Source organism: Nipponia nippon, unplaced genomic scaffold (assembly GCF_047370975.1).
Source record: "Nipponia nippon isolate SJK-2023a ecotype South Korea unplaced genomic scaffold, ASM4737097v1 scaffold_1, whole genome shotgun sequence".
Classification (NCBI taxonomy): domain Eukaryota; kingdom Metazoa; phylum Chordata; class Aves; order Pelecaniformes; family Threskiornithidae; genus Nipponia; species Nipponia nippon.
Window position 1 is genome coordinate 119,326,167 of NW_028262290.1, and position 27,803 is coordinate 119,353,969.

At 44.1% G+C, this 27,803-nt stretch overlaps 2 protein-coding genes across 13 annotated transcripts in view; one reads left to right on the forward strand and one right to left on the reverse strand.

Annotated features, from left to right (window-relative positions):
* The window catches only part of LOC148057588 (uncharacterized), a 35,016-nt gene extending 17,664 nt beyond the window's left edge, over positions 1-17,352 (forward strand). The window contains exons 3-4 of one of the 6 annotated variants that reach the window (XR_015707405.1): positions 8,938-8,992; positions 11,195-11,333. Coding sequence is in view for 1 of the 6 variants with exons in the window: in XM_087769780.1 (XP_087625906.1) it covers positions 8,938-8,992; positions 13,730-13,958 (284 nt within the window). In the remaining 5 variants the exon portion in view is untranslated. The other 5 variants (XM_087769780.1, XR_015707407.1, XR_015707406.1 and 2 more) reach the window with 5 other exon arrangements.
* TMEM108 (transmembrane protein 108) overlaps positions 1-27,803 on the reverse strand; it is a 201,852-nt gene that overhangs the window by 18,034 nt on the left and 156,015 nt on the right. The window contains exons 1-2 of one of the 7 annotated variants that reach the window (XM_087769693.1): positions 323-2,683; positions 57-173 (exon numbers count right to left, since the gene is read on the reverse strand). The exons of 4 other annotated variants lie outside the window; for them this stretch is intronic. In XM_087769693.1, the coding sequence (XP_087625819.1) occupies positions 57-69 (13 nt within the window). In that variant the 5' untranslated portion in view covers positions 70-173; positions 323-2,683. Of the gene's footprint in view, positions 1-56; positions 2,684-11,216; positions 11,346-27,803 lie in introns of those variants that run through there. 2 more of the 7 variants (XM_087769702.1, XM_009464481.2) reach the window with 2 other exon arrangements.

Here is a 27,803-nt window from a genome sequence, read left to right on the forward strand (position 1 = left end):
AGGGTAATAAAAAGAAAGAGCCTGACTCTAGCTGCTTGTTCAAGGTAATCACTTACCTGAAAATATCATTTGGACTTGTCAGCAGACATCCTCACCTGCTCACATCACACAGATTTGGAAGCTTCATCCCTCAGTAGAAAAAGGAAAAATACATCTTCTCCCTAACGAGGCGGCTGCACACAGGAGTTGCTGTTATTGTTGGAACTGGTTTGGAGGAATGAGGACAGAGCCAGCCCAGGCAGGCGTGTCTTGCAGGGCTGTGCAGCGAGAGGGCTCACTCCTTTATGGAGTACCTTTGCAACTGCAAGGTAAGATTACTTACTGAGCCAGTCCCCCTCTCTGCCAGCAGATCGAAGGGCTGCTTAGTATTCCAGCTTGGTTTCCCATCAAGTCCAGATACAGTTTGTCTGACACAGGTCTATTCAGATGCCAGAGGATTGCTGGCAGTTCTCGTTTTCTGGGAACAAAACAGCAACAAGCACCCCAGCTGCACGTCCTTGTGAGGCTGTTCAGTCCCTATTTCAAGGCAGCGTGCCCTCCCTCCAGCGCAGCGTTTAGCTTTTTGTGTGTGGATGGATTTTACAGATCTACCTCCTGCTTCTGTACCTCCACCAGACCTTCCACTTCATTCAGTTATCTCTAATGATATTAATATTCCTGTCAGAGGAAAATATGGGGAGTGAAATAGCGATCTTCTTCTCTCCTTTTCCTTCCCTGGCATCGAAATGCACATTTAGTATTTTATTTCTTCACTCCTCAGTGGTGAATGGGCAATTTCTACTTTGTAACCATAAAGAATTCCACAGGTCCTGTGATACCTAAGCCATAATCCTGTCTCCCTTCTTCCATTTCTTCTTTTTTTCTGTTTCTCTCTTTCTCTCTGGCACAGCTGGGTGGCTGGAAGAACACACTGCCCAAAGAGCACAAAAACGCGCCCTGTGCAGCCAACTACCAGTCCCTCAAAAGGCACAGGGAAATGGTAAGAGAGCAACAAGTTGCGGGCTTCTCGAGAGCAGTGTAGGAATCCCCCAGGAGTCAGAGGGCCATCCCCACTACTCACTCTTTGATTCAGAGTCCCTGTTGTATTCAAGCAGCGTGTTATATGCGCTCCTCACAAAATTCATTCCTAATATTTTGCCAGAGAGAAAAGCCAGTTCCTTCTTCTCTCTTTGTCATACCAGGTGAGAAGATCCTCCTTTTTTCAGGCCTTCGATACAAGCATGTTGCAGCCAGACTTCTTTTGTGATGCAGTGGCCAAATCAGAAAGGAATGATGCTGTGACGATAGGTTTGAGATTCAGCAGCACTAGCAGCTACAGGGCCTCCGACAGTCACCCCAGCGCTGATTTTTGGGGACTGAAGTCCCTATCAGGAAGGCCAGGCAGCTGCATATATTATATCACAAGTATATTTTACCCATAGTTACACAAACCCTGTTTTCACAGCCATGATCATTTCATGGGGGACACGGAAAGACAGAGCACAAATAATAATCTTAGATCTGCTTTGCATTTTTGTGCTCTCATGATGATGCTCCTTTTCTGTCTGCCATTTGCTGTTCACTTTTCACCCTTACTGTTTCCAGTCTGAAGATTTTTCTAAATGAAGATATTTAGTGCATTATAAAAAAAATTGGTCCTTACAAATATCAGCTTGTTTAGCAGTTTCTAGAACTCAGGGCTGATTAAGAGCTTGCTGCTGAAACAATGATTTAGCACGAAGCTGCAGCTGGCGTAACAAGAGAACCATGCCACATATTTTAACCTTTGCTGGAGGATTCGCCACATCTGTAAGCAGTAACTCACCACAGATTTCTTCCCTGTGTGCTGTCATGGATGGAAACATATGGCTCAAAACTGCAGAGACTGCTGTTTGGAATTTCAGATGAAAACTCTTGACAAAGACAGAGGCTCTGTGCACTCCCTTGTCCAAAAACACATGGAACAAACCAAAAATAATTTTAAAAGCACACAAGCGTTCCTTGGTCTGACAGCTCCCCCCTCACACAAAGCTTGTCCAGCCCCAGCTTTGCAAATGCACATCCCTTCCTTTCCAGCCCTCACTTGGCAGCAGTTTTTGTTGGCAGGATGCTGTTGCCAAGGGAGACAGAAAGGATGTGCAGCTGGCTTTTCTTTCACCTGCACTTAGTGCTGCTGATCCTATTTATGTTACTGCAGAACCTTTGGCTTCTAAGAGACCTACCATCAATGTCACCAGACCTTTTGAAGAGTTTTGACAATGACACAAATAGCTGTGGCCTCTGATGGAAAGCTTAAAATAGGATCTTGCCAAAGAGAAGATGTAGCTGGTGTCACAGATGCTGACTCAAGCAAGGGTATCCATTTCACAGGCAGCAAGAAGAAGGGGGAAAGGAGGATTCAAAGCCATCTTAAAAGGTTTCTGACAGCTCCCCAGAACAGTGAGTAACTTCAGATATGCAAAAGTCACATGCTTAGTCTAAGGTAGCCGTGGCTCCGGCAGGCAATTCACCCCCTCCACAGGCTGACTAGTACCCCAGAGAGGCTCCTCTCTTGCCATTAGTAAAAGAGGTCACATAGAGGATGATGAGCTTTAACTAGATGTCCAGCTTTCAGGTGATGAAAATTAGGTGAGATGAATCCCACCTCGTATCCCTCTATCTGTTTAGATGGCATGAAGCAAACCAAGGATTCGTTTAGTACAATAAAGGGATACATAAAAGTGATGTTTGAAAAGGTGAAATGTAGTCTCTGTATTGTGATACTTTCCAGGAGAGGAAATCCCACTGCTTTGGACATTCAGAACAAGTTTCTACTGAACACCAAACAACAAGCCTTAGAGATCAAGACCTCATTGGCATGAAGAGTGGACTAGAGTAGGGCCTGGCAGCCTTTCCATGGTAATGGAAGCATTTTTCTTTCCCATATTAGAGGGTAAGTGGGCAAGCACTAATTCGGCTGAAGCTAGGAGCTGCTGCCTCTCAAGGAAAGAGCACACTACTGATCAGCTGCACCTGAGCCCTGCAAGGCAAGACATCTGGCACCTGCTGAACTGGAAAGCGGCAGGTAGCACGAGGAAGTAGGAGCCACTCCTTCCTGCATAAGCCTTTTTCCAAAAAATCACAGCTCCTAGACCTGCTGCACTTCTTTCAAAATCCTCCCACCTGCAGTTGGAGGTAACCAAGTCAGAGGCTTTTGATTCCAGCACCAGATGATATGTCTTTTCCAAACCTAATTTCTTCATGACTAAGCCTCCAGCTCTAAGTAATTTACACCGACTTACCTATCAATCAAGGATGCATATTCTAGACTCAGGATACTCCTTCATTACAGCACAGTCATTTTTAGCTTGTCCTTTCTAAGGTAACATTTATAGGAACAGCTTGTCTATCCCTCTGTCTGTCTTTCCCAGTAACCTCTGATCCATGGCTGATTTCAAATATTGTAACACACTGTATGACAACTGGCGAGGAGGCAGAGCAGAGTGCCCTACTCGTGAATCGCTCTGCTTCGGTGAGGCAGACCTTTTTTTCTCTACTTGCAAAAGCTGTGCTTAAATTCTCCAGCTGCAGGTACAGAAATGTTGACACTGCAGCCGAAAGGGATGTTATAGTTATGCATAGGCTGACTAACTTCTACAAACCCTGAAGGTATTTCAGTCATTTCATCTGTTCACTGAAAGTAATTTGGATGATTTATTACTTATGCCCCCTTAAACACATTATTACTTCCAAGTGCCTGGTTATCCTTGTGCTTGATCTTCAATGAGAGCTTGTAATGAGGAGCTTGCACTGATTTGTTATGTGAGCAGGTAACACACAATTAGAAAGCAACTATTATATTTACCTGGAGGAAAGTTTTACTCTGGTTTTTGACCATTGCCCAGTCGAAGGAAAAGGGACACTGTGCCTCAGAGTCAGTAAATGGATGGGGGCTTGTGCAGTTATTCACTGTCTCAGTTTATCATCTGAGCAAGTGAGAACCAAACCAGGTCAGGATCAAGGGAGCCAGCATTTCCAGTATGGGGGACTGGCTACTGGTTTGGGGGTACAAAGGGTCAGATTTGAATGGGAACAATTCCCAAGGTAGACTTGGGCTATAAAAGGTAGTGAGAGTTTCCATGTCCAGATTTTCTCCTGTGAGCACAGCCCGAGGATGTAAGGTTACACATACATCAGCCACAAAGGCTGTAACGTGCTGCTTTTACTATCTGCTGGATTATACAGGGCTAGCAAAGCCTCTGGAGTAGATGTAAGGTTGCTAGGGAAAGAAGTGAGCTGTTACTTTTCATTTCTGTTCATCCTTCCTACAGACTAGTGACAGCTTTCTTTTGGCTTCTGGAACAAAAGTTTGTATTGCCTCTTAGCTGTCTTGAGTTGAACCTGGCTTCGGTTAAGGCTGATTTCAGAATAACCTGGATGTTCATCATGGCCCAGCTGCACTGAGCCACATGGGTGCTCTTCAAGGAGGTCTGCTGATGGCCCGAGGGGGGCAGGGAAGCCCCTCCACAGCCTGCAAAAAATGGAGGTGCATGCCTGAAACTAAAGAGCGTCAGGGGTGCGTGTTGCATTAGGACGTACAAAGATAAAAGGGAAAGAGCAAATTCCCTTCTTGAAAATATCAGCTGCTCACTGCAGAGATGAAGACAGGGGGTTTTGCTCCATTAGGTGAATTGCAAGATTGCACAGGTATTGAGATATGGATTTTTTGCCATCCTTTGAAGCTGGGTATTGGTCTGGAAGGAATGATGGTCCAACTTGGTGCAGTAAATCATATGTTCTTATAAGGAAGGTCACAGCAGTAGCTAGATATAATTTCTCCTAATGAGAGCAGGACTCTGCTGCTTATATTTCACTCAGTGTTACTGCTCCTGAATTAGATTCAAGAGGTGGAGATACGCAATATCATACACAAAGAACATAAGGGTGAGATGACATGGTGATACAGCATACTTGATTAGTCAGGGGATCGGTAATTCAAGTGGAAATACATATGAAGTTAGGAAGAGGATCTCACTTTATAAAAATACGCTCTATCAGCTCTGCATTTCATTCACTTCTGCAATTCGTATTTCCTATTCAGCATGAATGCAGTTACACAACAAAGTAAAATGTTTCACCTTTCCGTGTGGGTGGTCTCTTTTCACATCCACATTTGCATTTTTTTTAAAAAAATCCCACTACCAATATGTGTGCGCTGCTTCGGAATGTTACTTTGCACATGTGTTGGTCTTGTCCTTTCATACGAACACATTGCATACCCGAAACATCATTTACATTCAATGGTTTAAGTGTTCATAGTGGACTCCAGTCATTAGAGTTTCATCCTGCCTTAAATGTGACAGGCTGGCACTGTCATATGCGCTTCTTTGCACCATCAACATAGAATCACTGTTTGGAATAACAGTAATAATAATGAGCATAACCCCTATTGCAGCATTACTCGCACAAGTAAGATATTTTATTTGTCTCTCCTTTCTGGTTAAACCTGCCTCCATTTATATTCAGGAGAGAATCTACTTCACCCATTCCTGAAATGTCATCACCTCCACACTTAGTTTTATTTTGGAAGGAAATTGGACTGACAACCCTAACAACTTCTGATTATTCACAGAACAGCCCTTGTGAAGAGATTAAATGTACCAGCTTTTCCATGTTGCCCTGTCAGCACACAGCCCTTCAGGGATCTTCTCTTGATGTGAAAGTTAGCTCAGCCTCAACGTTCATTCATCCTTGACTTCTGCTTCGTTAATACCAGTTATGTTGTTGGTGATATACGTAGACATCTTATCTCTCTCCTTCCCCCTCCAGCAACCACACTGGGAGCCTCGTTTTATTTCAGTCATAGTTCCCAAAGCGCGGTACTTACTCTTCAGCTATTGCTGATGGGGGCTGGAGTCAGCAGGCAGACCAGAGAGCGGCTGTTTGCCTCCCTCTGCCCTGCACCATCTCCCCTCCAGGAGCTCAGCAGCTGTGCAACGCTGCACAGCAACCCTGGATGGCTACCGAGAACATCAAGTGCTCAGGCACCTCGGCCTTTACAAGTAAATGTGCAGGCTGGGTGTCCTGTGCTGAGAAAGCATCGCAGGAGAAAAGTCCTGAGGTGCTTGTCCTAATGCTTTGCTGTGTGATGTGTCTCTAGCCCTGGGATCCGACTGCTCTGCTCTTGAAGGCTATTGATTTTTTTCTGGTGGAAGCGCAGAAATGCCAGCCATGTAATGGGAACATTTGATTTTTGGCAGTTTCAGGGCCTACCTCAGTGGTAGCACCTGGCTTCACTGCACTGCCCTTAATACGTGCGACTGCCTGGGTCCCAGGGAGGGCTTGAGATTTCCTGACGCATCCGCAACAAACTTCAAACACAGCTGTGGGCTGTTTCCTCAGAAACGATGCAAGTGCAAACATACCCCAGTGGTGCATTTGGAAAGACAAATTCGTCTCTGAGATAGCTAATAACATGTTTTTACTGCTTACACTGCTCTGATCCAGGCTTTCCTCGGTCTGGAATTCATTTATTAATACACAAAACATAACCTTGAAACTAGGGCACAGAAGAGCTAATGACAAACGAAGAAGTTTCTGTTCAAGCACTTTGAATGAACTACAATTAAACATCACTCTGGGTCCTCAATAGGCAGATGCTGGAAGAGCTGTGTGGCAGTCAGATGTTACATTCCCATGAAATGCAATGACATAAGTGTCTTGTTGTCACACTTTTGCCTTATTACATTTTCCCTTTCCTCTCTCTCTCTCTCTCTTTTTAAGCGTTCTCAGCTGTCATTGTACCCGAGCAGTAAAATTATTCCCACAGTAAAGTGCAATATCGGAAAGCAATTCTGTTTGGAGACAGAGCACTAAGTGTGGCATATCAGCGCTAAAGCTGCAGGAGAACATTAGTCTTTGCATTAACATTAACTACCATGGCTAAGAGAATATATTAGCAACAGCCTTAGTAAAGGTCAGGACACTGAGAGGAAGGAATATCAAGAAGCATTATATGAAGGACATAATTTTAAGATAAAGTGCTGAGTTTCAGCCCCATTCAATATGAATTGAAAGGACTGGATGGAAATAAATAACGGAAGGCTTGCTTGAGGGACCGATTCCAGGACCATTGATAGCAGTGTCAGGAAAAGCCCACTGGGACATATGGTGGCTTCTGCTGCACCGGTGCAAATCCAGGACAACTCCTCTGCAATTAGTAAGATTATTCAGCATACGAATGACTCTGAAAGGAGAACATTGGAAACGCTAAAGGAACCAGCAGAAGTAAAACACGGTTGGGAGCTGAAGACCAATGACCAAATGAGAAGTAAGAAATAATCTGAAGATTAATGGCAATTAAGAACTGGAAGCAGCAGTCAAAGGAGCAGAGAGGCTCATCTTTTGTTCTCTTCAAATCTGGGTGCTGGGTGGGCCACCTGAAGCCATCATGACAGCTCAACCACTGCTTGGGTGCTTAATTCCTCCCTTTACCTGGTTTGTTGGAAATTAGTGTTTCAGTCAAATAGGAGATCTAAATAAAACTCAAGTACTTGCATACCAAAGCTGTGGAAAACAGCTGCTTGGCCCAAGATTATTCACGAACAGTAACTCACATATAGTGGCTAAAAACAAGTTATCTGGCATGAATGAAGGCCAGTGGCTGAAATGCCTAAGATAACAAGAAACCTGCCTAAGGTTGTGTCTTGATGGAGTCAGAATCCAACTTCTTGTTTTGGGTGCTGCCTCAGCAAGGCACTGGAGCGAGAGCTGCTTCCATCTGATGTCTGTCGCATCACCCATGTGCCAGAAGTGTCACACATGATCAACACTTTACTGAACCAGGACCAGGGTGGGCACAGGCAGGTAAAGCAGAGGGAGCAGCAAAATCAACATGTACCTCTGCTGTTATACAGGCCTAAACCACAGAAGATTTTTGAGGGGATGTACAGCATGCAGCTCTTTATGTAGATACATTCCTCTCCCATTCCGCCGTGCTTATTTAGTGTATATTTATTCAAAAGTGTCCCTGCTGGGAGCTGCTCCTGCATGCTCATTCACTGTCAATTACATTGCCAGAAACACAGCAGCACCTACAGCAACGTTTCTATTGCATTACAACTATTTCCTTAAGATGACCTTGGGTCCAAGATATTTATCAGGCGAGAAATAAAACAAAAAGAGGATAAAATGACACAGCAACAGTTTGTAACAATTTGTTTGTGAAGGTGGTGCGATTTGAGCTTGCAAATTACAGGCAAACACTTTGTACTTGCTATGGCAATATAAAGCATCTCTTACTCAGAGCTCCGTGTCAACTTCTGCCTCTGTCGAAATTAATGCTTCCAATTAGTCCTGTTTTATTGCGCATCCATCACAGGAGATTCACTGTTAGGGCTTTGAACAATACAAATTCATATACTGGTAATTATGAAAAAATACATTTAGCAAGACACAAATGTTTCATATTTATCAGCAGTGCCTTGGGCGCTTTACAGGTTTTTTTCTGACACATTTTTAATTTCTACAGTCAGATTTATCTTTGGGTTTAGTAACTAACTGAAGTCAACGGCTGTATAACTCTTCGCACTGGGCTCAGGCTTGGCTACTTTGTTTTTTCAGCATGGCTCTTGAAAAATCATCTAGCTACCATGCATGTGTCCAAGACAGTAACTGATCTTCCGAGCTACGTGGCACACACCATGTAGGGGCGAAAAAGTATCCAGACTTATTCCTTGAAATTACATCATATTACCTAACTTATCCAGTGCTGTTTCCAAACTTTCTCTCTTTTTATATGTAAAATCTTTGGCACATGTTAAAAATGTATGTGGAATAGCTTAGAAAGGACTGAAAAGATGGCAAAAGGGAAAAATGTGCTTAAAGCACCAATGAAAATTATGGTTCCCTAATAAGCCTGTGGTTTTAAGAGACACATAACTGTGACAATAATTACTTAACTGGGCTAAAACTTTTCAGGTTTGGAGTCAGTCCAGATGCGATATTTCCAGAAGACAGAAGGAGAAGGAGCAATGTAAGGCTCAGCCCTGAACCAAAGCAGAGGAAGGGCTCCTCTCTGCTCACTCACTGGGGTCTCGGGAGCTGCGGGACCCAAACTCCCTTTCACCACTGGAGCAGCTGCTCTTGGCAGAGTGTGATTAAAAAGTGAATAGGTTGACAACAATACTTGAGTTATTTTAAAAATGATCCCTGAAAACAAAAGAAATATTTCTTTTTTTTAAAATGAATCATTATGCAGAATTGTTGGAAAGCAAAACAACTGACACCAAGCTTTAATCTGAACAGGAGATTTTCACTGATTCTTTATTGCCCAGTCACCTATAGAGTGGCTCTGGAGGCACAGGGAGAGCACGACCTCCCTCAACAAGACCCTTCTGATATAAGAGGACTGTCTGCGTAGCACTGAGTTATCTTAACAGTTCTCCCTTGCTGCCTATCATAGACCTCGATGTGAGTGTGGGACAGGTACAGGGATGAAGGGGAAAGGGTGCAGGTGGAAAGCTCTGCCTCAGTTTCTGGAACAGCAGCAAAAGAGACGTGCCCAAGGGCAGGCTGAGTCACTTCACAGAGAGCTGCTCTGCTTCATTGCTGCTTGAAAGGGAAACGTTTTAAATCTTGCACCCCTTGTGGCTCCAGAACAACAACGGTCTAGTGAGAAAGAGAGGGCATCACAAGCTCTGGGGCCAGGCATCAGATGCACATAGCATCAGGGTTTTCCTACTTGCTGCCATGCAGCCCATATGGGGGCCTGGGAGAAAAATCATGGGGAAATCTCAGCAGGGCTGCAACCAGCAGGTTGCTGTAGAAATTATTCTTTAAAATCCTTTAAGTTCCAGTAAAGATTCAGATCTTTTTCTACAACAAGCTAAAACTTGTCCTGTGTGATTCCACAGAGGATTTTTAACTCTAGAGGGCATAATTTTTCCGCAAAAGACGGAGGTAAAGAGCCAGTGGATCACAGCTCTCTAGCCACATGGATGGATGGATGGATGGATGGATGGATGGATGGATGGATGGATGGAAGAGGTTCATTTGGCTTTTCCTGCAGCAGGGCTTGTGGGGTGAGCAGGCCCCACCTAACCCTTTGTTTTCAATTCCTGGCCCAGGCAACACGCATGCTTGAACATTTTGTATAGGCACTTTAGAGCAATGGACCAGACCCTCAGCTCACGTGAGTCGTCTGTCCTTACTGAAACCCAGAAAGCACTGCCAACTTGGAGCCATCTGGGGGCTGGCTCTGTACCTGGAAAGCTGCAAGGCCAAGCACACTCTATCGTTTCATGACGTTTTTACAACACGCTTAAAGCCAGCAGTGCAGAGCAACCCCTCCAAAGCTCCAGCCTCGTCATGGTGGCACAGTTCATCGAATCATAGAATCGTTAACGTTGGAAAAGACCCTTAAGATCATCAAGTCCAACTGTTAACCTAGCACTGCCAAGTCCACCACTAAACCATGTCCCTAAGCACCACATCTACCCATCTTTTAAATACCTCCAGGGATGGAGACTCGACCACTTCCCTGGGCAGCCTGTTCCAGTGCCTGACCACCCTTTTGGTGAAGAAGTTTTTCCTAATATCCAACCTAAACCTCCCCTGGTGCAGCTTGAGGCCATTTCCTCACGTCCTATCCCTTGTTATTTGGGAGAAGAGACCGACCCCCACCTCACTACAACCTCCTTTCAGGTAGTTGTAGCGAGAAATAAGGTCTCCCCTCAGCCTCTGCTTCTCCAAACTAAACAACCCCAGCTCCCTCAGCCGCTCCTCATAAGACTTGTGCTCTAGACCCTTCACCAGCTTCGTTGCCCTTCTTTGGACACGCTCTAGTACCTCGATGTCCTTGTAGTGAGGGGCCCAAAACTGAACACAGTACTCGAGGTGCAGCCTCACCAGTGCCGAGTACAAGGGCACTATCACCTCCCTGGTCCTGCTGGCCACACTGTTTCTGATACAAGCCAGGATGCCATTGGCCTTCTTGGCCACCTGAGCACAGGTGATCATTAACAGGATCATGTCAATGTGTGCTTCTCCTTACATCTCCCTCCTGAGACAGCGCTGTTGAGCTACTAGCCTTAAACAAACATAATTGCAAGGGCGAGGAGGAAAGGGAGGACAGAAGGGGAAGGGAGAAATGGAATAATATTTTCAGATGGTAAACAAAATAACCAATTGTAATCTCCTTTTTAAAAAAATGAATCACCCATTCATTCATTCACAGGCATGAATATGATCAAACTCACCCTCCACAGAATAAGAGTTGCTGATGGCAGTTATGCAAATGCATTCCTAGCAGACGTCTGGAGGTGTACATTTACATGTCTTCCCGTGATGTGTGTATGATTATGCTGAAGAGTCTTCTTGTCCAAAGATGCAATCTCTGGACTGACAAGCCATCCCTTCTGTGTACCCACAGGCACAGGCATGCTACAGCAGCTGTTGTGGGGGAATAAGGCTGGGCATATCAGTGTTATTTCTAAATATATATTTCATGTTTATTTTTTGTTCAACTTTTTATCGATAAACAGATTAGAAAAAGAATGCAATCTTTTATAGTTTAGGTCTAGGCTCCTCTTCCAGTAAACACATCCAGGTCTTTCATTTGTTGGAAGTTAGAAAAAACTACTGACACGGGCTGCCCGAGAAAGACAGTACCATGGATCAGATGGAGCATGCTGAGGTGGTCTGAAGCATCTACACAGCGTGCTCTCCACTGGGACAGGAGATAGTAATCCAGACTTGTGAGGCTCCTTGTTAGTCTCTATTACAGACCCTGGGCAAAATTGTCTCGTATGGAGGCATTACCTCGACATATAGCAAAATCTCCTACTATGTATGCACGGCATAGAGCTTATGAAGACAAAATCCATTTAAAAGGATGCCTGCTCATGCAAAGTGAAGACACAATCGCATTTGCTTAACTCTAAATGTATGTCGCGATGACTGAAGCTCAGCTCAGGGGTAAGGATTGAGTGCTCTGACTCCAGTTCACAAGAGGTAAAATTATCTTGAACTGAGTGGATGAGAGCCCTGGTTGACAGATTGACCCCAGCTAGACCTGGAGGGCCTTGCTGGGGCACATGGCTGTTGGACCAAGGAGAGAATTGTGTCAAGAGATGTCACGGGATGGCTGGGCCATTTGGGGAGGCTTCTTGTGATGGTTTAGGAGTAGGAAGACTCGATTTCACAACTGCTGTTCATCTGCAGTTTGCCTGATACAGCACATGACAATCGGATAACAGGCAGGAGCTGGAAAAATCCACTTTCTGTAAATACGCTATGGGTTTAAGGGGTTTTAACATGTCTGTTCCCTTTAACCATTTACAGCTTACAGTGATTTTTCTTGGGTCAAGCAGCTTATTTGAAGATGAAGGGGCAGAGTTGGTGGAATTTTATGTGGAATTTGTGTGGAATTTCACACAAGGGCTCAGCTTGACAGAAACAACAAAATTCACCCAACGAAAAACCCAAGTCAAAGGCTGGTTCAAACCCACTCAATGGATTTACATAACCGATCCCACAACATTTTGATTAGATGTAATCTATACTTGTGTTCTGAGTTTCTAAAAAAGTTTGTCTCTCTCTACTGTCACCAACATGTCAAGTCAAAGCCCAAACCTGACACTTAAATGGCAGCATTAACTCTTTAACTACTACTCCCTGGAATGGGGAAGATATTAGAGAGACCCCCTGCAGGATAGCTTGCTTAGAGCATTGCTGTAAGGAAGGAAAGGAAGAAGGACAGACAAAGGAGATGCCCTAAGACATGGAGTAGGGAGAAAGACAGAGAAAAAAGGGAACAGAGAAAAATAGGAATGGAAAACGGCCGAGTATGCATATTTTCTTATTGAGCAATACTGGGTACAAGAAATGTGTCCAGAATAAATAATGTTATCTGCAAAGGTTAATTGCTATACACAGCCAAAACCTATTTCTGATCATTGCACAAACTTCCCATTGACATGGCTGAGATATTTACTCCATGCTGAATGTACGTTATTTATACTTCAGCCCATGGATTGTCATCAGAGCTGGAACTGGGTCTTTCGTGCAGAATAAATCTGACATTCCCCCTTTTGACCTCTGGTAACATTCTAGGAAAAACAAATTTCTTCATGAATATGTACAAAATGTGCCAAGATGAATTCTGCCCTCAGACTGGCATTTCAGTGTATTTTGCTGTATTTCAAAGCAAAATTTGGCCTTCGACTCTAATTGCTCCCAACTCTAGAAATATTGATTTTCTTCAGACATGAACTGTTTTCTCCTTCATCACAGAGGTCTATAAAACAAGCTGAGTTCAAATTTCCTAGCGTCAGCTGTTCTTGAGTTATGAGGGCAGAGAAGCTGCAACCGGAACAGATAGGAATAGCTGGTTTCTCTTCACGCCCACATATCATAAAAACAGCCAGGCTGATTTTGCTGAGAGTTCTCAAAATATTCACCTTTAGGCTGAGGCCAAGCCTGAAAAGTACACTGCCACCCCACGAGGAACTTTCTTGAGAAAATTAGGAACAAGTGGAAAATGGGGGTAAGCCTGGAAACAGAAATCGATCTGAAGCTGTAACAGTGGTTTGTTTCCACAGGACTAATTAGCAATTCCCAAGCCTCCATCATAAATTAGCTTTGTAAGAGCCTACATGCTCCTCAGTGGGACTGTGGCTTTCTTCGTTTCTAGAAGAGACATTTTTGCTCTTAGCATCAGGTAATCATAAGCTGTTTAGGGTAATTTTAATCTGTTTCTTACGTCTGGCAGACAGGAACCCTGCCACGATGACTATCAGGAACGTCTGCAAGACTTCACCCAGATCCTTGCTCACCGCCTGTTTTGGCAGCCCCATCTTTCAAGTTCAGCCTCGCAGCCCAGACCGCAGACAGAACTGCGCGAGCAGGACTTCATGCTGCTGCTCGCAAAGCCTGCCCAGCGGTTTTATCATCATCCAATATATTTATGGCTTTCACATCGAGACACATTGATCGGATGACAGGCCCTCACTGCGTCAGCCATTCCAGGGACATTGTAGTCATCCATCCGTTCTCTGATGAACACTTACACCCATGCTCATCTGCTGCAGCTTTGATAAGAGCACAGTAGATTTTTAAAACTTAGAGCCATGGAAAGCAAAAGCCCCAACTCCAAAACGCTCATAATGGAGGGTTCAAGGAGCAATTTGTGTGCTTATTGTGTGCAATTTTGGAGCTTAAAAAGCAACTTGCTTTGTTGCATATAAGATAGACTGACGAGAAAAGCTGTTTTAGTTCTAGTTGTCCCTTTTTTGCTAAAAATTATTTGGACTTGAAAACCTTCTGGCCAGCCTAACTGTATGCACATCCTTAGCCAAAGGCAGTGGTTATGAAACACCACATAACTACTCCGTTTCACATGTCATTCCCTGGGACAGGGAATCTCTAGTGCAGCATGCAGTCACCAAGGACATCACGTGGGGCCACCATGTGAAAACATGTTATTATTCAGTTGTCATGCTGTCAAAAACTGAAACCACTCAATGCTCTAGTGAGCCATGAATGACTTCTTTCACTCCTGATCAAGCTTTTCGGGCAAATACAGAAATACTGAGACAGAAATGCCTGTATCTAGATCACCAGAAAGAGGGGATGCCAAGATGCTGAAACATGGGGTTTTTTCGTGAACAAGGGCAAACACTGTGGGCAGAAGACAGCAGTTTCTCAAGGATCCAGGTGTCTGCTCTGCCATTTTTGTCTCATGCTTCTATGACAAAAAGCTTACATAGTCCTCCTGTGCCATCAGGATTCCCCGTCAGGTTCAGTTCAGTTCCTGATGCTCTGATGATGATCAGGACATAACAAGATGCAAGGGGGAGCGGGATCTGCCTTTCCACGAGGCACCTGCAATGCACTGAAGTCACAGGGGTAACAGAGGCAGAGCCAAGAGCGGAGTCAGACCCATTATCCTTTGGCTGTTTTGAGAAATTAACTGTAATAGTGAAGCTGTTTCTCTTTAGAAATGGGTTACAGGGTATGTATATTTATGGGGCTTTGCTCCCCAAGGTGCATGAATGCAACTCCCATTTAGCTACTGTGGCTAATGTGGGAATGCTGAGAGGCGGAGAGACAAATTAAGAGGAGGTTTATAACTCAGACTTTCAGTGAACATGCAGCATTGCTATTTAAAAATAATAGAATAATGGTATTTAGAAAGCATCTGCAACTCAGCATTCAGAAGAACAGGGTAATTTGATTAGAAAAACATTACAAACCCTAAAAATAATGATATAATGTAACAGTAGCAACAATTTTTAAAAAAAGCAGATACAATCTTGCCCAGGGACTTAAAGGACAGGGGATGAGGAAGGTGGTGTTTTTTTTTTTGTAGTGAAAAAAAAAAGAAGGGGTTTTTTGAAGTGGGAAAGAAGATCAGGTAGATTTCAGGGAGGAGCAGAAGAGACAGGCATTCATCAGGGCTGTGTGATGTATCCCAGTAGAGAATATGCAGGATTTAGTTGTACTTCATATGAAATGAGTTGCGTTTAGTGGGCAGGTGACCCTTTCCAATGGGCAGGTGATTTAGTGCAGGCTCAACTGCCTGGGATGTGCATGTGGAGTAGCATGTCCTGGCCTGGACTCAGCAGTCCTGGAATGTGCTCTTACTGTCCATACAGCAAAAATAAGAATACAGGAATGATGTCTGCAGCGTAGGGAGCACTGATGCATCGCTTGGGGTTAATCTGTTTTATGGATTCACTTCCTGAACATATAGTTAATGAGTCCAGAAACTATAAACACCAAACCTCAAGCATGCCCTGTTGTGTCGATAAGCGACTGTAAAGAGCTAGGCTTGGACATCACATGGACATTTCTATATTTCTTCAAAAGGAACCTCAGAGGCTGCGTGCAAAAGAACATCAGGAAACACAAGGAAAGCCACCCACGCCTTGACATCAGACCTGCTGCCCTGCCCACCCCTGCCTTTCCAGGAGTTGCCGAAGGAGCCGCCTTGTGAAGCTGCAGAAAGGCTGTCTGCAACTCCTGGGAGGGGACATACAGGGGCTGTTGTGTCCCCGTGGTGTTCTGGCCTCCTCCCGCCCAAAGTGGGCAGGACACAGCTGATCCAGCCCGCTTATGCCCCACTCTGACCCTGCAGTGAATGGGGCAGGGGCTTAAATAAAGGGACTTATTACTGGATGCTGCAACCAGCTGGCTTTTTAAGGATATAGTAACATATCTATCTGTCTGTCTGTCTGTCTACCTACCTACCTACTACATATACGGTTTTATATCTATCTATCTAGATATAGAAATAAACATAAACAGTATAATATATATACACCAGTATAAGATATTTTGTTGTTACAACAGTTCAAAACATTAGGTGCCAAATATCACTGTTGCTTTGCACAGCCAGACATCCTCCAGTTGGTTCAATATATTTTGATTAAAATATTTGGTGGAGAGAGAAGTACATAGCCAGCATCTTTCTGCAGCTGCCCTCACACACAGGCACAACAGCAGCCGAAGACATGAGGGCACAGCGGCATGGCAAACCGACCTCCCTCAGGTTTCTGTTCTATTTCTGTTCTGCTAAAGGGTAGGAGCCCCAGCTGACTAGCTTGCTACTGAGTGATAGCTGGGATGGAAATTAAATAGATGGAACATTTGCCTGCATGTACAGAGGGGGGCAAATAGGAAGGGAGGGGGAAACAGTTGATACATAGCAGTCACTGTAGAGCAGTAAATATTAGCATTAATTTTGCTCATCACAACTGCACATTCATTATAGCTTTCCACGTACCAAATCCATAAGCCTATATGTGCTGAGCCAGTGGCTTGCCATAGCAAGCAGCAAATAATGAATGATGTATTACCTCTCTTATAATGGATTGGTTATTTCAACCATACTTGCCTTGATGTGATGAAATAAATGACAGCAATTTTGCTAATACATGGGTTTTCTGCTCTCCCCCTCCTTTCAAATAGGGCAGAAAGGTGTCCTTTAACATTTAAAGCCATGGAAGAACACAATATGTATGATGGTAACTGACTATAATGTAGTATGCCATAAACTGTAAGTACCGTCTGGTTTGAAAGGAAGCTGATGTGAGGTATAAAGAAGGTATTTTACACACGATAGAATTAATAAATCTAGAGTTTGCTGGAGGATTTAGATCCAACTGGAAATAAATCCATTGCAAATATTTTTGAAGTATTGTATAGCTACATCAAGAAAGGACTCTGCCACTGAGCTGAAAGTGCTTCTGGTTCAGCTGGTAATATTACAGCTTTGCCAATCAAATACTGATCATATCAATCAGTTTTCTGTTTCACACTGATGATGGGAAATGTTTGGCACGAGCAATGTATTGCATGAGCAATGTTACTATATTCTCCATTAAAATACAACATCTGATTCAATAGCAAAGAATTGCTGGTTAATGTCATTCGTTCGAAAAAGAAGAAATTGGACGGGATAAGTGCATCACAGCCTTCTTCCTTCCCTGTGCTCTGTTTGCCTTGTTCATGAGGCCAAGCTGTGACCAAGAAATCAGAAAAAGCAGCCAGGAGCAAGCTTCCACGAGCCTAAGCCCAGTACCGGCACGTAGCAGCCGAGAGCCCTTGCCCCAAGGAGCTCAGAGCAACACCACCAGATTCAGCCTGCGCAAACCCAGGAGAAGCAGGAGACTCCTGCAGAGCGGTCCCTCCACGCCCGCAGCAAACACAGAGGAAAAGGACCTTGGTGACACCTCCATGATAAGGTTATCTTGGGGAAGGAAACTGCCAGGCAGGAGAAAGCAGCGGTCATTTCAGGGCTGGGAATACTGGCAAATTCTTAGCATAACATGGATGACCCCACATTAAAAAACATTCAGGTTTGTTCAAGGCAAGATGCAAAGATTCAGGGGCTGATCCCGAGGCCACTGCCATCAGTGGAAGGATTTCCATCAATCTATAGTGGCTTTAGATAAAAGCCTTAGTTTAGCTCTCATTTTGTACAAGCACCTGGCCCCTACTCTGTCCCGGCAGAACGGCAGTGGTCCGACACTACTCTAATCCTTGGCAAGAGGATGAAATCGTGCTGGGAACTCAAATAACTCCCATGGCATGAGGACTGCTCTGCCCTTCAGTAGGGCTGGATGCTAAGCCAGCTGTTAAATGCTGCCTGCAGCCAGCTGCGCCTTCTCCAGCTGCTGCGGCTCTCATCTTCCCTCTGAAAAGAGGCACCACCTCTTGGTGATATGGCAGTTCCCCCCTTCTTTTTGCTGGCTTGGACATGGAAGTCCTTGCCACCCCAAGGCTTCTTGATCCTCATCGGGTTATTAATTTTCCAGCACTTCCACACTTGCTTATTGAGGTTCTCAGTCCTCAAAGTTTTATCAGACCCAGCAGACTGGATCCTGCAGTGGCAGTAGTCACTCCTGATGTTTATCATCACTAGTATTACTGTTTTTCACCACAGGTATTTTTTTTCCTGATGAATGCTGACTAGTCTCTTTCCCTTCTGCCACTTTGCTTAAGTCACATTTGCCCTCAGAGAAAAATGTGGCAGCATCATGAGCAGGAATGGAAAGCTCTGTCATATGGAGAGACTAGGATGCAACATGATTATCATGTTAACCAACTCACTGCCCTTTGAATGCTTGGCCCACATCCAGCAAAGTGACATCAATACGGTGCTCTGGGCACATGCTGCAAGTTGTCAGATTCTACCAAAATGTCAAGCAGCGTCCTGGATGCTGCGGGGATCTCAGGGGCTGATCAGCAAAGTGCTGCACGTCTCTGTGCCTGGCTGGATCCACGCTCCCTCAGCAACATGTGCAGCACGCTGCGCGGGGGCAGCAGCGCTTCTCACCCACCCTCTTGGAAAGCCACTGAAATCATCGCATACTCCCTTGGGGGCAAGCAGGCCAAGGGATACCCTTCACAATTTTCTACAGCAAACATTAGGTGCAATAAGCCAAAATACTAAATGGACATCTGGCCTCACCTTGCTAATAGAGAGCCTTTTCTTGTGGGATTTCTTTAAGACCTTCTACTGAAATGCAAGTATTTCAGGGAGCCTTGTGTGCTTTGGCTCAGGTAAATGAGGGATTGAATTTGCAGCCGTATAGACCACTGGAGCCCGAGCAGGCCTGGCTCCCAGCAGGGGCCCGTACGCTGATGAAGTTCTGGCACCTGTCTGCTAGCCACCGAGATGTGACCCACCCATGGTGGGCAAAGGCAGAGACTGAACCCCCTCTTCCAGCACTGGGCTGCCAGTTATACCCCTTTCCCAGTGCTGTCACACACAAGCCAGGCCAGAGCCCGATCCCAGGCATGGTGCGGCAAATCCAGAGTCAGTGGATTTGCTCAGGCTTGGTAGATTTTGCTTTCAGTGGCTTCCTCAGGCTTAGTAGCAGTACAGCCACGACCACAGTCTTGCCCTTTTAGCAAATGAAGGTTCATTTCCTACCCAGTCTATCTTTTGTCTTCTCCCTAATGCCTCAGTGAAGTTACAAAGCCAAATTTCCATGGCAACAGACTGTGAGGTCAGAGAGAAAGTATTAGGCAGGATCAAGCATCTGAAGTAGAACTGGGAAAGGGAAAGAACAAAATTACTTAAAAAAATTAACAGGCATAGCAGAGGGAATAATGAAAAGAAAAAAAAAGACAGGACAGATAATCTGCTCCTGGTGTGAAGACTCCTTTCAGTTTCTGACAAAGCCAGTGCCAGCGAAAACACCCTTTCGTACATGCAGAACCTCAGTTTGTCTCTTTGCTTCCTTTGCAGTCAACAGCAACTCCAATAGGAGCAAGATATGGCCATCCCAGGAATTGCAGGGGAATTCCCAGTCATCAGGAAAATTTCCCTCTTCTTGCTTACTGAGAGCCCATTGCATATTTTCACAAACCTCTAGTGAAAGAACATCATCACCTCCACAGGTGGTGGGACATGGAGATTTTAAACATTTTTTTCTAAACAGAGAACATACTGATGCCTTTTTCCTTTAATCATCTTCTCAAAGGTGTAGTGACCACAGCCTAAAGCCATGTTCAATTAGCAATCAACTGTTCACTCCCTGGGATAGGCCAAAACCAGGCTCCTACCCTGGGATCGGATGCTCCCAGGGGACCGGCTGCCAGTGCCCCCAGCATCCGGATCACATGCCCCATGGAGGCAGTGGGGCTAGCGGGGTGAGTGCTGCATGGCCCTAAGATGGACGGCATGACTTTAGCAAGGTCATGAGATAGGCAAGAGAGCTGGGAACACAGATTTCCCCCAGCGACGCTGCCATCCCTTTGGGGTCAGACAAATGGTTGCACATGAGGTTGTGTTTTTGCAGAGAGGCTGGCAGTTTTCTCATATTTTTAACAGGGTCTCCTGCTGTGCCTGTGACGCAGTTGCTGAGGCGGGCCCCGTGCGATGCGCCCACCATCGCATCGCAGCTGTCACACAACGCTGACGGGCTGGAGCCTTGTTGCAAACCCAGTGCCTTGCCTTCCCTTTAAGCAACCCCATATACTGCATGTCCGTGTTTTTTACCACCTTCTCCTTCCAGGCGATGATCTAGGACCTACAGTTCTTGAGAGAAATCCAATTAAGGACGTTGTGTGAACCCCTCTTCAGACGAAAGCTGCTGATTCATTAAGCTACAGGCTTGCTGCCTACACCCAAGGAGCGAAGCGCGCATTTCCCCCATGGCAATGCTCCCTCCCCTCCTTCCCGCGCAATCAGCACATGCTGCACATCAGAGGAGACAAGAGGGTCTGGGGTCTCTGGGCTCCCCACAGGGGATTTTTCTCCCTTGTTCAGGAAAAATAGAGGAGGCAGGCGGTATCAGACCCTGAAAACATTCTGGTGATGTTTGGAGGGGAGGCAGGCAGATATGAAGAGAAACCTCCCGTGCCTATCTGGGATTTATAATGTGCATGGGCCTTTGTGACTTAAATTACTGCTTTTTCTGCTGCTTGATCTGAGAGCATATTTGAGTCGATCTGAATATCAAAGAAATTCAGAAAGGCAGTGGGGCAAGGAGTAGGGCAGAGACTGACAAGAAAATAAGAAACCAGGGAGGCAGTACGGAGATGGCACCGCAGATAGACCAGATTAAAAGATGAAAAAAGAGGTGACATGCCTGGCCAGCAGGCAAAACCACTCAACTTAAATACACTTTTTTTTTCCCAGCTTAATTTTCTCAAATAGACATTTTATGGTCTACTCATAGGCTACACACACCGTCTTTGAAAAAAAGGTTTTCTGACGTGGGGTGACAGAAGAGCTATGATACAGCTTTGCACCAAAGTACTGTGGAGTAATCCCTGCTGTAAGACGGTTCCTCTGAATCACATCTCCAGAACAAATCCAGAGTTTGACTTGGGTCCCAGGGATGCACATTTAGCACACTTGGCCAGATAAAAGCATAAACAAAACCTATTAGATGAAATGACGCTCTGCAACCCTGAAAACTGAAAGGGAATGCATGTGTGCATGGTGGGACACAGAGACACTGAAGTGCTCCAGCCTCTTCATGGTATGTGGCTGCTGGTGGCTCTAGGAGGTGGAACATATTCAGGTCCATAAAATAGAGCAAGAAGAGAGAGCATGTCCACAGCCCCTCTGCAGAAGGAACATATGGAAGAGCTAATCATGCTGAAAGACTGGACCACCACTGCTTTTATTATTATTATTATTATTACCTTTTCCCAGCAAAACACCCACTGTCCAAAATGAAAGAAAAAGTCTAGGAGGTATAAAGAGAGAGCATGCCAGCTCCACTGCATGTTCCCCATCACTGACTCTACATAAATCCTTCACTGGGTCACAAAACCAATTCACGTACATGAATAATGACCGTAGCCCGTGTTTAATATCCAGGAATTCATCAGGAATGGATGACAGTGCTGTCACCAAGAGGATGGCTGTTTGGAAGCCGTATTACCAATGGCTTAAAGGAAGCAGGAGATGTTTTCAGCTATAAAATTTTATGCATGTTACGCGTCTGTGTGTTTAACTATATATGTGCATGCTTATGTACATACACACACACAAACCTATAATTAGTATTTTCACACTCATAGGTTCTTATACTGCCCCTACGATATAATTAGCATTATTATTCTATTAATTAAAATTTTCTGCTCTCTTGAATTTAAAGAGAGCACATATGGTGGTTTGCATTACTGGAGTATAAAATAATCAGTCTTTGTTTAACTCTGAGCTAAGATTCCTCTCGCTTTTCCCCATATGCTGTTTTGAGGGTTAGCTTTGCTGTGATTTCCTTCCCTCCCTTACTGATATTGAAATATTCTTCTGATTCGTCTTTCATTGCTCCTATTGGTTTCACACATTTTCTTCACATGGTCATGGGTACTTACTGTTTTTATGATTTGCATGTTTTCACCCATCCTTAAATTGGCTCTCATACAAGTCAGTTAAAATTACATTTTGATTAAAAAAAGACATAACAATTGTCATTTTTTCCATCCAGCTTTCAGACCGGTTTTGCCAGTTAATGAAATCTTGACTTGTTTTCCAGGCTGGATTATAGCTGCGTTTGGGGGGCCATTTTCTGCCTCTCTGTTTTGTTGAGAATCTGCTCCAAACTTGGCAGCTACTGAAAAGTTGCGTGCTCTTCTCACAACTTGTCATCTTCCGTCTTTATTCAGACGTTGCACTTGGCTACCTTTTGAGGCTTAAAATTAACATGTTATTATTGTTTCTGAAGACCCTTCAGACTTTGACTCCTACCTATTGGAGAAATTTTGATTTCTGTTTATGTACTTGCTCATAATTTGGGTTCTGTTTCCAATCTGTCACTTGCTAAACCATCTGTGCCATCTGGAATGTGCCTGGCCCCAATTTGGTGGAATTCTCTTCCTTATGAAATTCATGAGATTCAGCCTGCAGATGCTTTCACTGCTTCTCTGACAAATTTACTTAATTTGGCAGCTTTGAGGTTTGCATTTTTGTCAGTTTCTAGGACCGCATCTTGTTCTTGTTGTTAAGCTATAGGTGGTGGGGGTATACAGAACACGGATACGTATGAAACACAAGAAACCTTCCAGTTTCAACAGCTTGGACATACAAGTAAATGCAAAGATTTGGGTACTCAAGATCCTTATGAGCCCTTTTTCCTCTAGTGTGCCATAAAATCACAGGCCCTTGAGAGTGCAGGTGTAAGGTAAATGAAATTCCCAGCTGTGCAGAGCGTCACCATCACATTTATATTCCAGATTAAGTGGTGCTGCAGATGCAGCTTCCAGGAAGAACTGGAATAGCCAAGACACTGGCTCAAATATTGCGCTGAGGTGAAACTATACCTTAACCATCAGTAGACAAACCCTTCTATCTGTGAGAATCTTTAGCTCCTGAGAAACAAAACCACACTGGAGATCTCCTGAGGATCTGATTTTTGGTGCTTTCCAAAACAACGAGGTGGGCCCAGTAGGCTCACGAAGGCTGACCAAACTGGCCAAACTTTTAATGGATTATCTGGATGACCCCTTGCTAATCAAAATATGCTGAACCAATTGTGGAGGTAAACAGGGTCTATGTGCTTCTAAATTTGGCATTATAAAGGTTACTCACTTCTCAATGCCCAGGATAAAAACCTTACCGGAAAATTTTCCTACTTTTTTGTTTGCTGACTCATCCCTTTTCTGGACCAAATTCAGCTCCTAGGAACCAATGTTTTGATGTACAATGATGGAAAAATTTGATCCAAAGAGCACAGTTCTAACAAAATAGCCAAAATTAGAAATGGAGATTTTATGTGAAAGAAAAATGAACTTTTCCATAAGTTTTCCTCCACCCCCTGTCAAACTGCGAGTTCCTAGACAGAGATCATCAAATGTGAACACGTAAAGTTAAGTATGTTAATATGTATTCTAGCACCTTACAAAAGTGATCTGGTTTCCAGGGCGGTAATCCCACCCAGCTGAAGTGATTTGGAGAAAATGCAAAACAACAGGTAATCAAAAAACCTCCTCAAGCCAGATGGTACATAAGTCCATCCTGCTGTGCTTACCTGTTTTTCTCTGTCACTCCCCCATGGCTGCCACAGCTCAATCCGCTTCATATTACAGCATTAAACGAAAGTTCTGATGGCCGGCATTTAGTCTGCTAGGTTGTCATCAGAAAATGGTCAAAGTGAGCAGGCGGTCAGGGAAAAGCCCTACCAAACCAGGCTGTGCTCTACATTGAGAACGAAAGAGGACACCGTTCACAACAACCTCCACTGAATCGTTTCCTTACAGCTGTCAACATTGCCATGTGTTTTGTGTGGCAATTGCAGCTCTCTGGTAAAAATGCTATAGTAGGACCACAGCAAATAGGGAAGGGGAAAATAAACAGGCTTTGCTGGTTGTGTTTTCTTCCTCAGTGCAGGGAGTCACGGAGCTGTATTTTGCATTATTAGCAGCAACCCAACTGCCACGGCTTGAAGCTCCCACTGAGATCGGATGATGAACCTGACACCAATTTGTGGAGTTGCACTGTATTTCCACATCCTAGCTTTACTGCCCCCTTCAGATATAACATTAGCTGTTATTCTGATTACAGTTGTGTTTAGTAATAATAAAACACACAGAGAAGCCATATAAGGTTAAAAGGTGCTATCTGAATTTATATTGGTTAATGTCATTAGTGTAAAAGGCTCCTTTGGAAGACCCAAATCGCTGTAGTCTGGATTGATGCTAATGGGCAGCATCCCAGCAGGAAGACGATGCGTGCTTCATCACGATGCTGGAAGGAGTTTGTCTGCTAGCCAAAATCTCTCTCCTACTGTTTATAAAGCAGTATCTCACTGAACTACCCCCCTTTTAACAGTTCATTACTGCGCAGTCTTTCAAAGGGGTTGGCTGCTGTTCAATTTCATGGCTTCAGAGTTGCAGAAAAGCACCTTTCAGGCTATCTAACCTTCCCTCCAATCTCATGGCTACTCAATGTGCTAGGTAATATTTCATTAGGTCTCTTGCTCAGAAGTGCCCTGTTTGTTGCTCCTGTTATAATCCTAAGCGAACAGAAAATCCATTGATCCCATGTACCGCAAGTAATTAGAACTGGGGCTGCATATCATTCCCGCAAAGTTGTATGGGTCAGGATTTTAAACATGAAATGGTTTTCAGTGGATTCAGCACGCGCTCTCTGAATAATGCAGCCTATAAATTGAAAGTGCCTTTTAAAGATTACATTTTTATTCTTTATTGTCCTCAATTACTGTTGCCATAATTTAAAAACAAAGCTGGTATTTGTCCTTTTCATAGCATACTAGGATTCTGGTGAAAGGTATCATCACATTGTATGTGTTGTAACTTTTTAATTCTCCAAACAATTTTTATGATTCAGATAATGGATCTCCCTTGTGTACTCATATTTTCACTTTTAATTGTAGGCAATTAATTTTTATTACCATAAAAAAGCCTTCTGAAACTCTTTTATGATGAGCTTGTTTTATTTATCTAGTCATTAGCCTGTGATGAAAGCGACACCTCTAACAGCTCAGTCAAAAACCTTCTACTGGCAACATATATAGATCTGCTGTGAGGGGTTAATCTTTTATTAAATTACAGTTACTGTAAAAGCTGGCATTCAATTGTTTAACAGGTTTTCTTAATTCCAGTCTTCTAAATTCTACAAAATAGCTAGAGGTAGATGCTAAAAAAGGTATTCAGGCTTTACTGCAGTCGCACTGTTTCTTTTGCATGAACCAGTAATTACTTACAGGCTTTTTATAAATAAAAAATCCTTTTATTTCCTTTCCAGCCAATGCCATCAACATTTTAATAAAACATATAGGAGTTACTGAGAGACACAAACTATTTCTTGAATGAATTGCAAACATCAGCTTATACAGATGTGTACATCAGTTTATACAGATGTGTACATGGCTTCCACAAGCTCGTGCTGGCCACCAGCACTTTCAGCCCCATCTCTGGCAGGAAGGAATTTATTTGAATTCACAAGATGGTTTTGAAAGAAAAGAAAATGCACATCCTTTTGGGGTACCACTCAAAGGCAGATAAAGACTATTCTGACCTCTGAGAGGTCTGATGAGAACCATACATAATCTGACTGACTTGTCTGAGCATTAAAACGCCTAATACAATTAGTTCTGTCCTTACGAGATGGAAATTTTGTTTCTGAGCACACATTTCGCTAGACAATGCATGTTGTTTCTGGGTGGACTCCACCCTGGGCTTCGAGTTCTCGGCACCAGGTGGGAGTGAGAGTGGCTGAACCAAAAATCTTTGTTGAGGCCTGCCAGGAGTGTGTATGTAGGAGTGTATATTTTTGTGACTTCGGTAGTTGCTGCAATAATATTTTTGCTTATTGACTGAATACAAATTTTATTTAACAGTTTCACGTACTGCAGGAGGAACCCAAAATGACACTAGCCTTATAATTGTGGAAAACACACTAAAGAAAAGTCAGTGAAACAGATTATAATTTCATATAATGGAATATGCTAAGGAGTGAAAAAAAATGCTGATTCCTGAGGACTTTGCCATTTTTCTCTTCAAGACTCCTTCTAATGCACTTACAAATGCATAAATTGTTCTAACGTTCTTTAGGTCATAACAAGCAAATTGGTAGGGTAAGAACCGTTTTTCCTTGTCAAGTTGGGCACCCTACCTAGTTACAGAAATGAAGACAGTCTGCTTCCTTCTCACCATGCCATCATGATCAAAGGAACAGGATGCGAAAATTTTCCTCGCTGGAACGTACTGCTATTCAAAGCCCTTTGTAGGCGCCTCACAGCAAAACACAAGTGTCTGGTACGAGATGAAAAGAGAGCGCATGTATTTATTTATTCAGGATGGCATTTTGCTGCTCCAAAAGAAATATATGCATGTATGCATGCATGTATGTCTGTATGTGGGGGTCGCTAAGGAGAAGAGCGCTGTCTGTGGGGCTCTCTCTTTCCCCTGGGCAAAACCTCACCCTTGAAGAGGACTCGCGGGCTGCCGCTGGCTCCTGGCAGGGCTCTGCCATCCCTTCCTCTGTTACCAGGCAACATTATCAGTGATGCTGCACATGTGTGCCGGACATTAATTACCACTTTCTGCTCACTGTTTATATTTTCATTTATGCATTTTCCATTAGAAACACAAGGAACTCTTGAGTGAATGAGATTTTCGTTGAAAGGATGTCCGTACCCATAAGCTACCCAGCCTGGTGGGTACAACGTGCCCCAGTGCAGCACAGGCGGAAGACCCCTGTGCTCCTGCTCAGCTCCAGCCGTGCCGGATGCGGCTAGGAAGGGTTGTGCTGCCACTGCCTGCAACCCCCGGCTTCCCGGCACAGCGCCCAGCTCTCACGGCTTCTACCTGCTATGGCAGGTGTTTATTATGTTGAGGAATTAAACCCTCAATCCCCCAAATAAGAGTTTCATTGGGATCAGTGGAAATTTTACCTGAGCTGAGGATTTCAGCGTGTGAACATGTTACCATCCAGATAGTTAAGGTGTGACTTTGTCTGGTTTCATAAAAACAGATGTCAAGAATCGGACATGTGAAAAGGCAGGCAGTAGTTATAAAGTAATTTAGTGCATGTCATGGAGAGTGCATGGTGATTTATCCCCCTGTGCAGGAGGGACAGGCACTTGAGAAACAGGAATGACATCTATACAGTAATACCTCGTTCCTTCACTCTGGTATACGAAAAGGCTGTTTTCATAAAAAAAAAAAAAAAAAACAGAGATGGAGTCAGGAGATGTCAGATCTTGGGTTAAGTGTGTGGTGCCCACCCGCTACATGAGACAGAGCCACAGCACTGGCCATTCCCTTTCATCCTATCCAGAGACCTCATTTCTCAGCTCCTGTTTCGAGGCCTGTTTTCTACCAGCTTTAATTACACACTGCTATTGAGCCACACG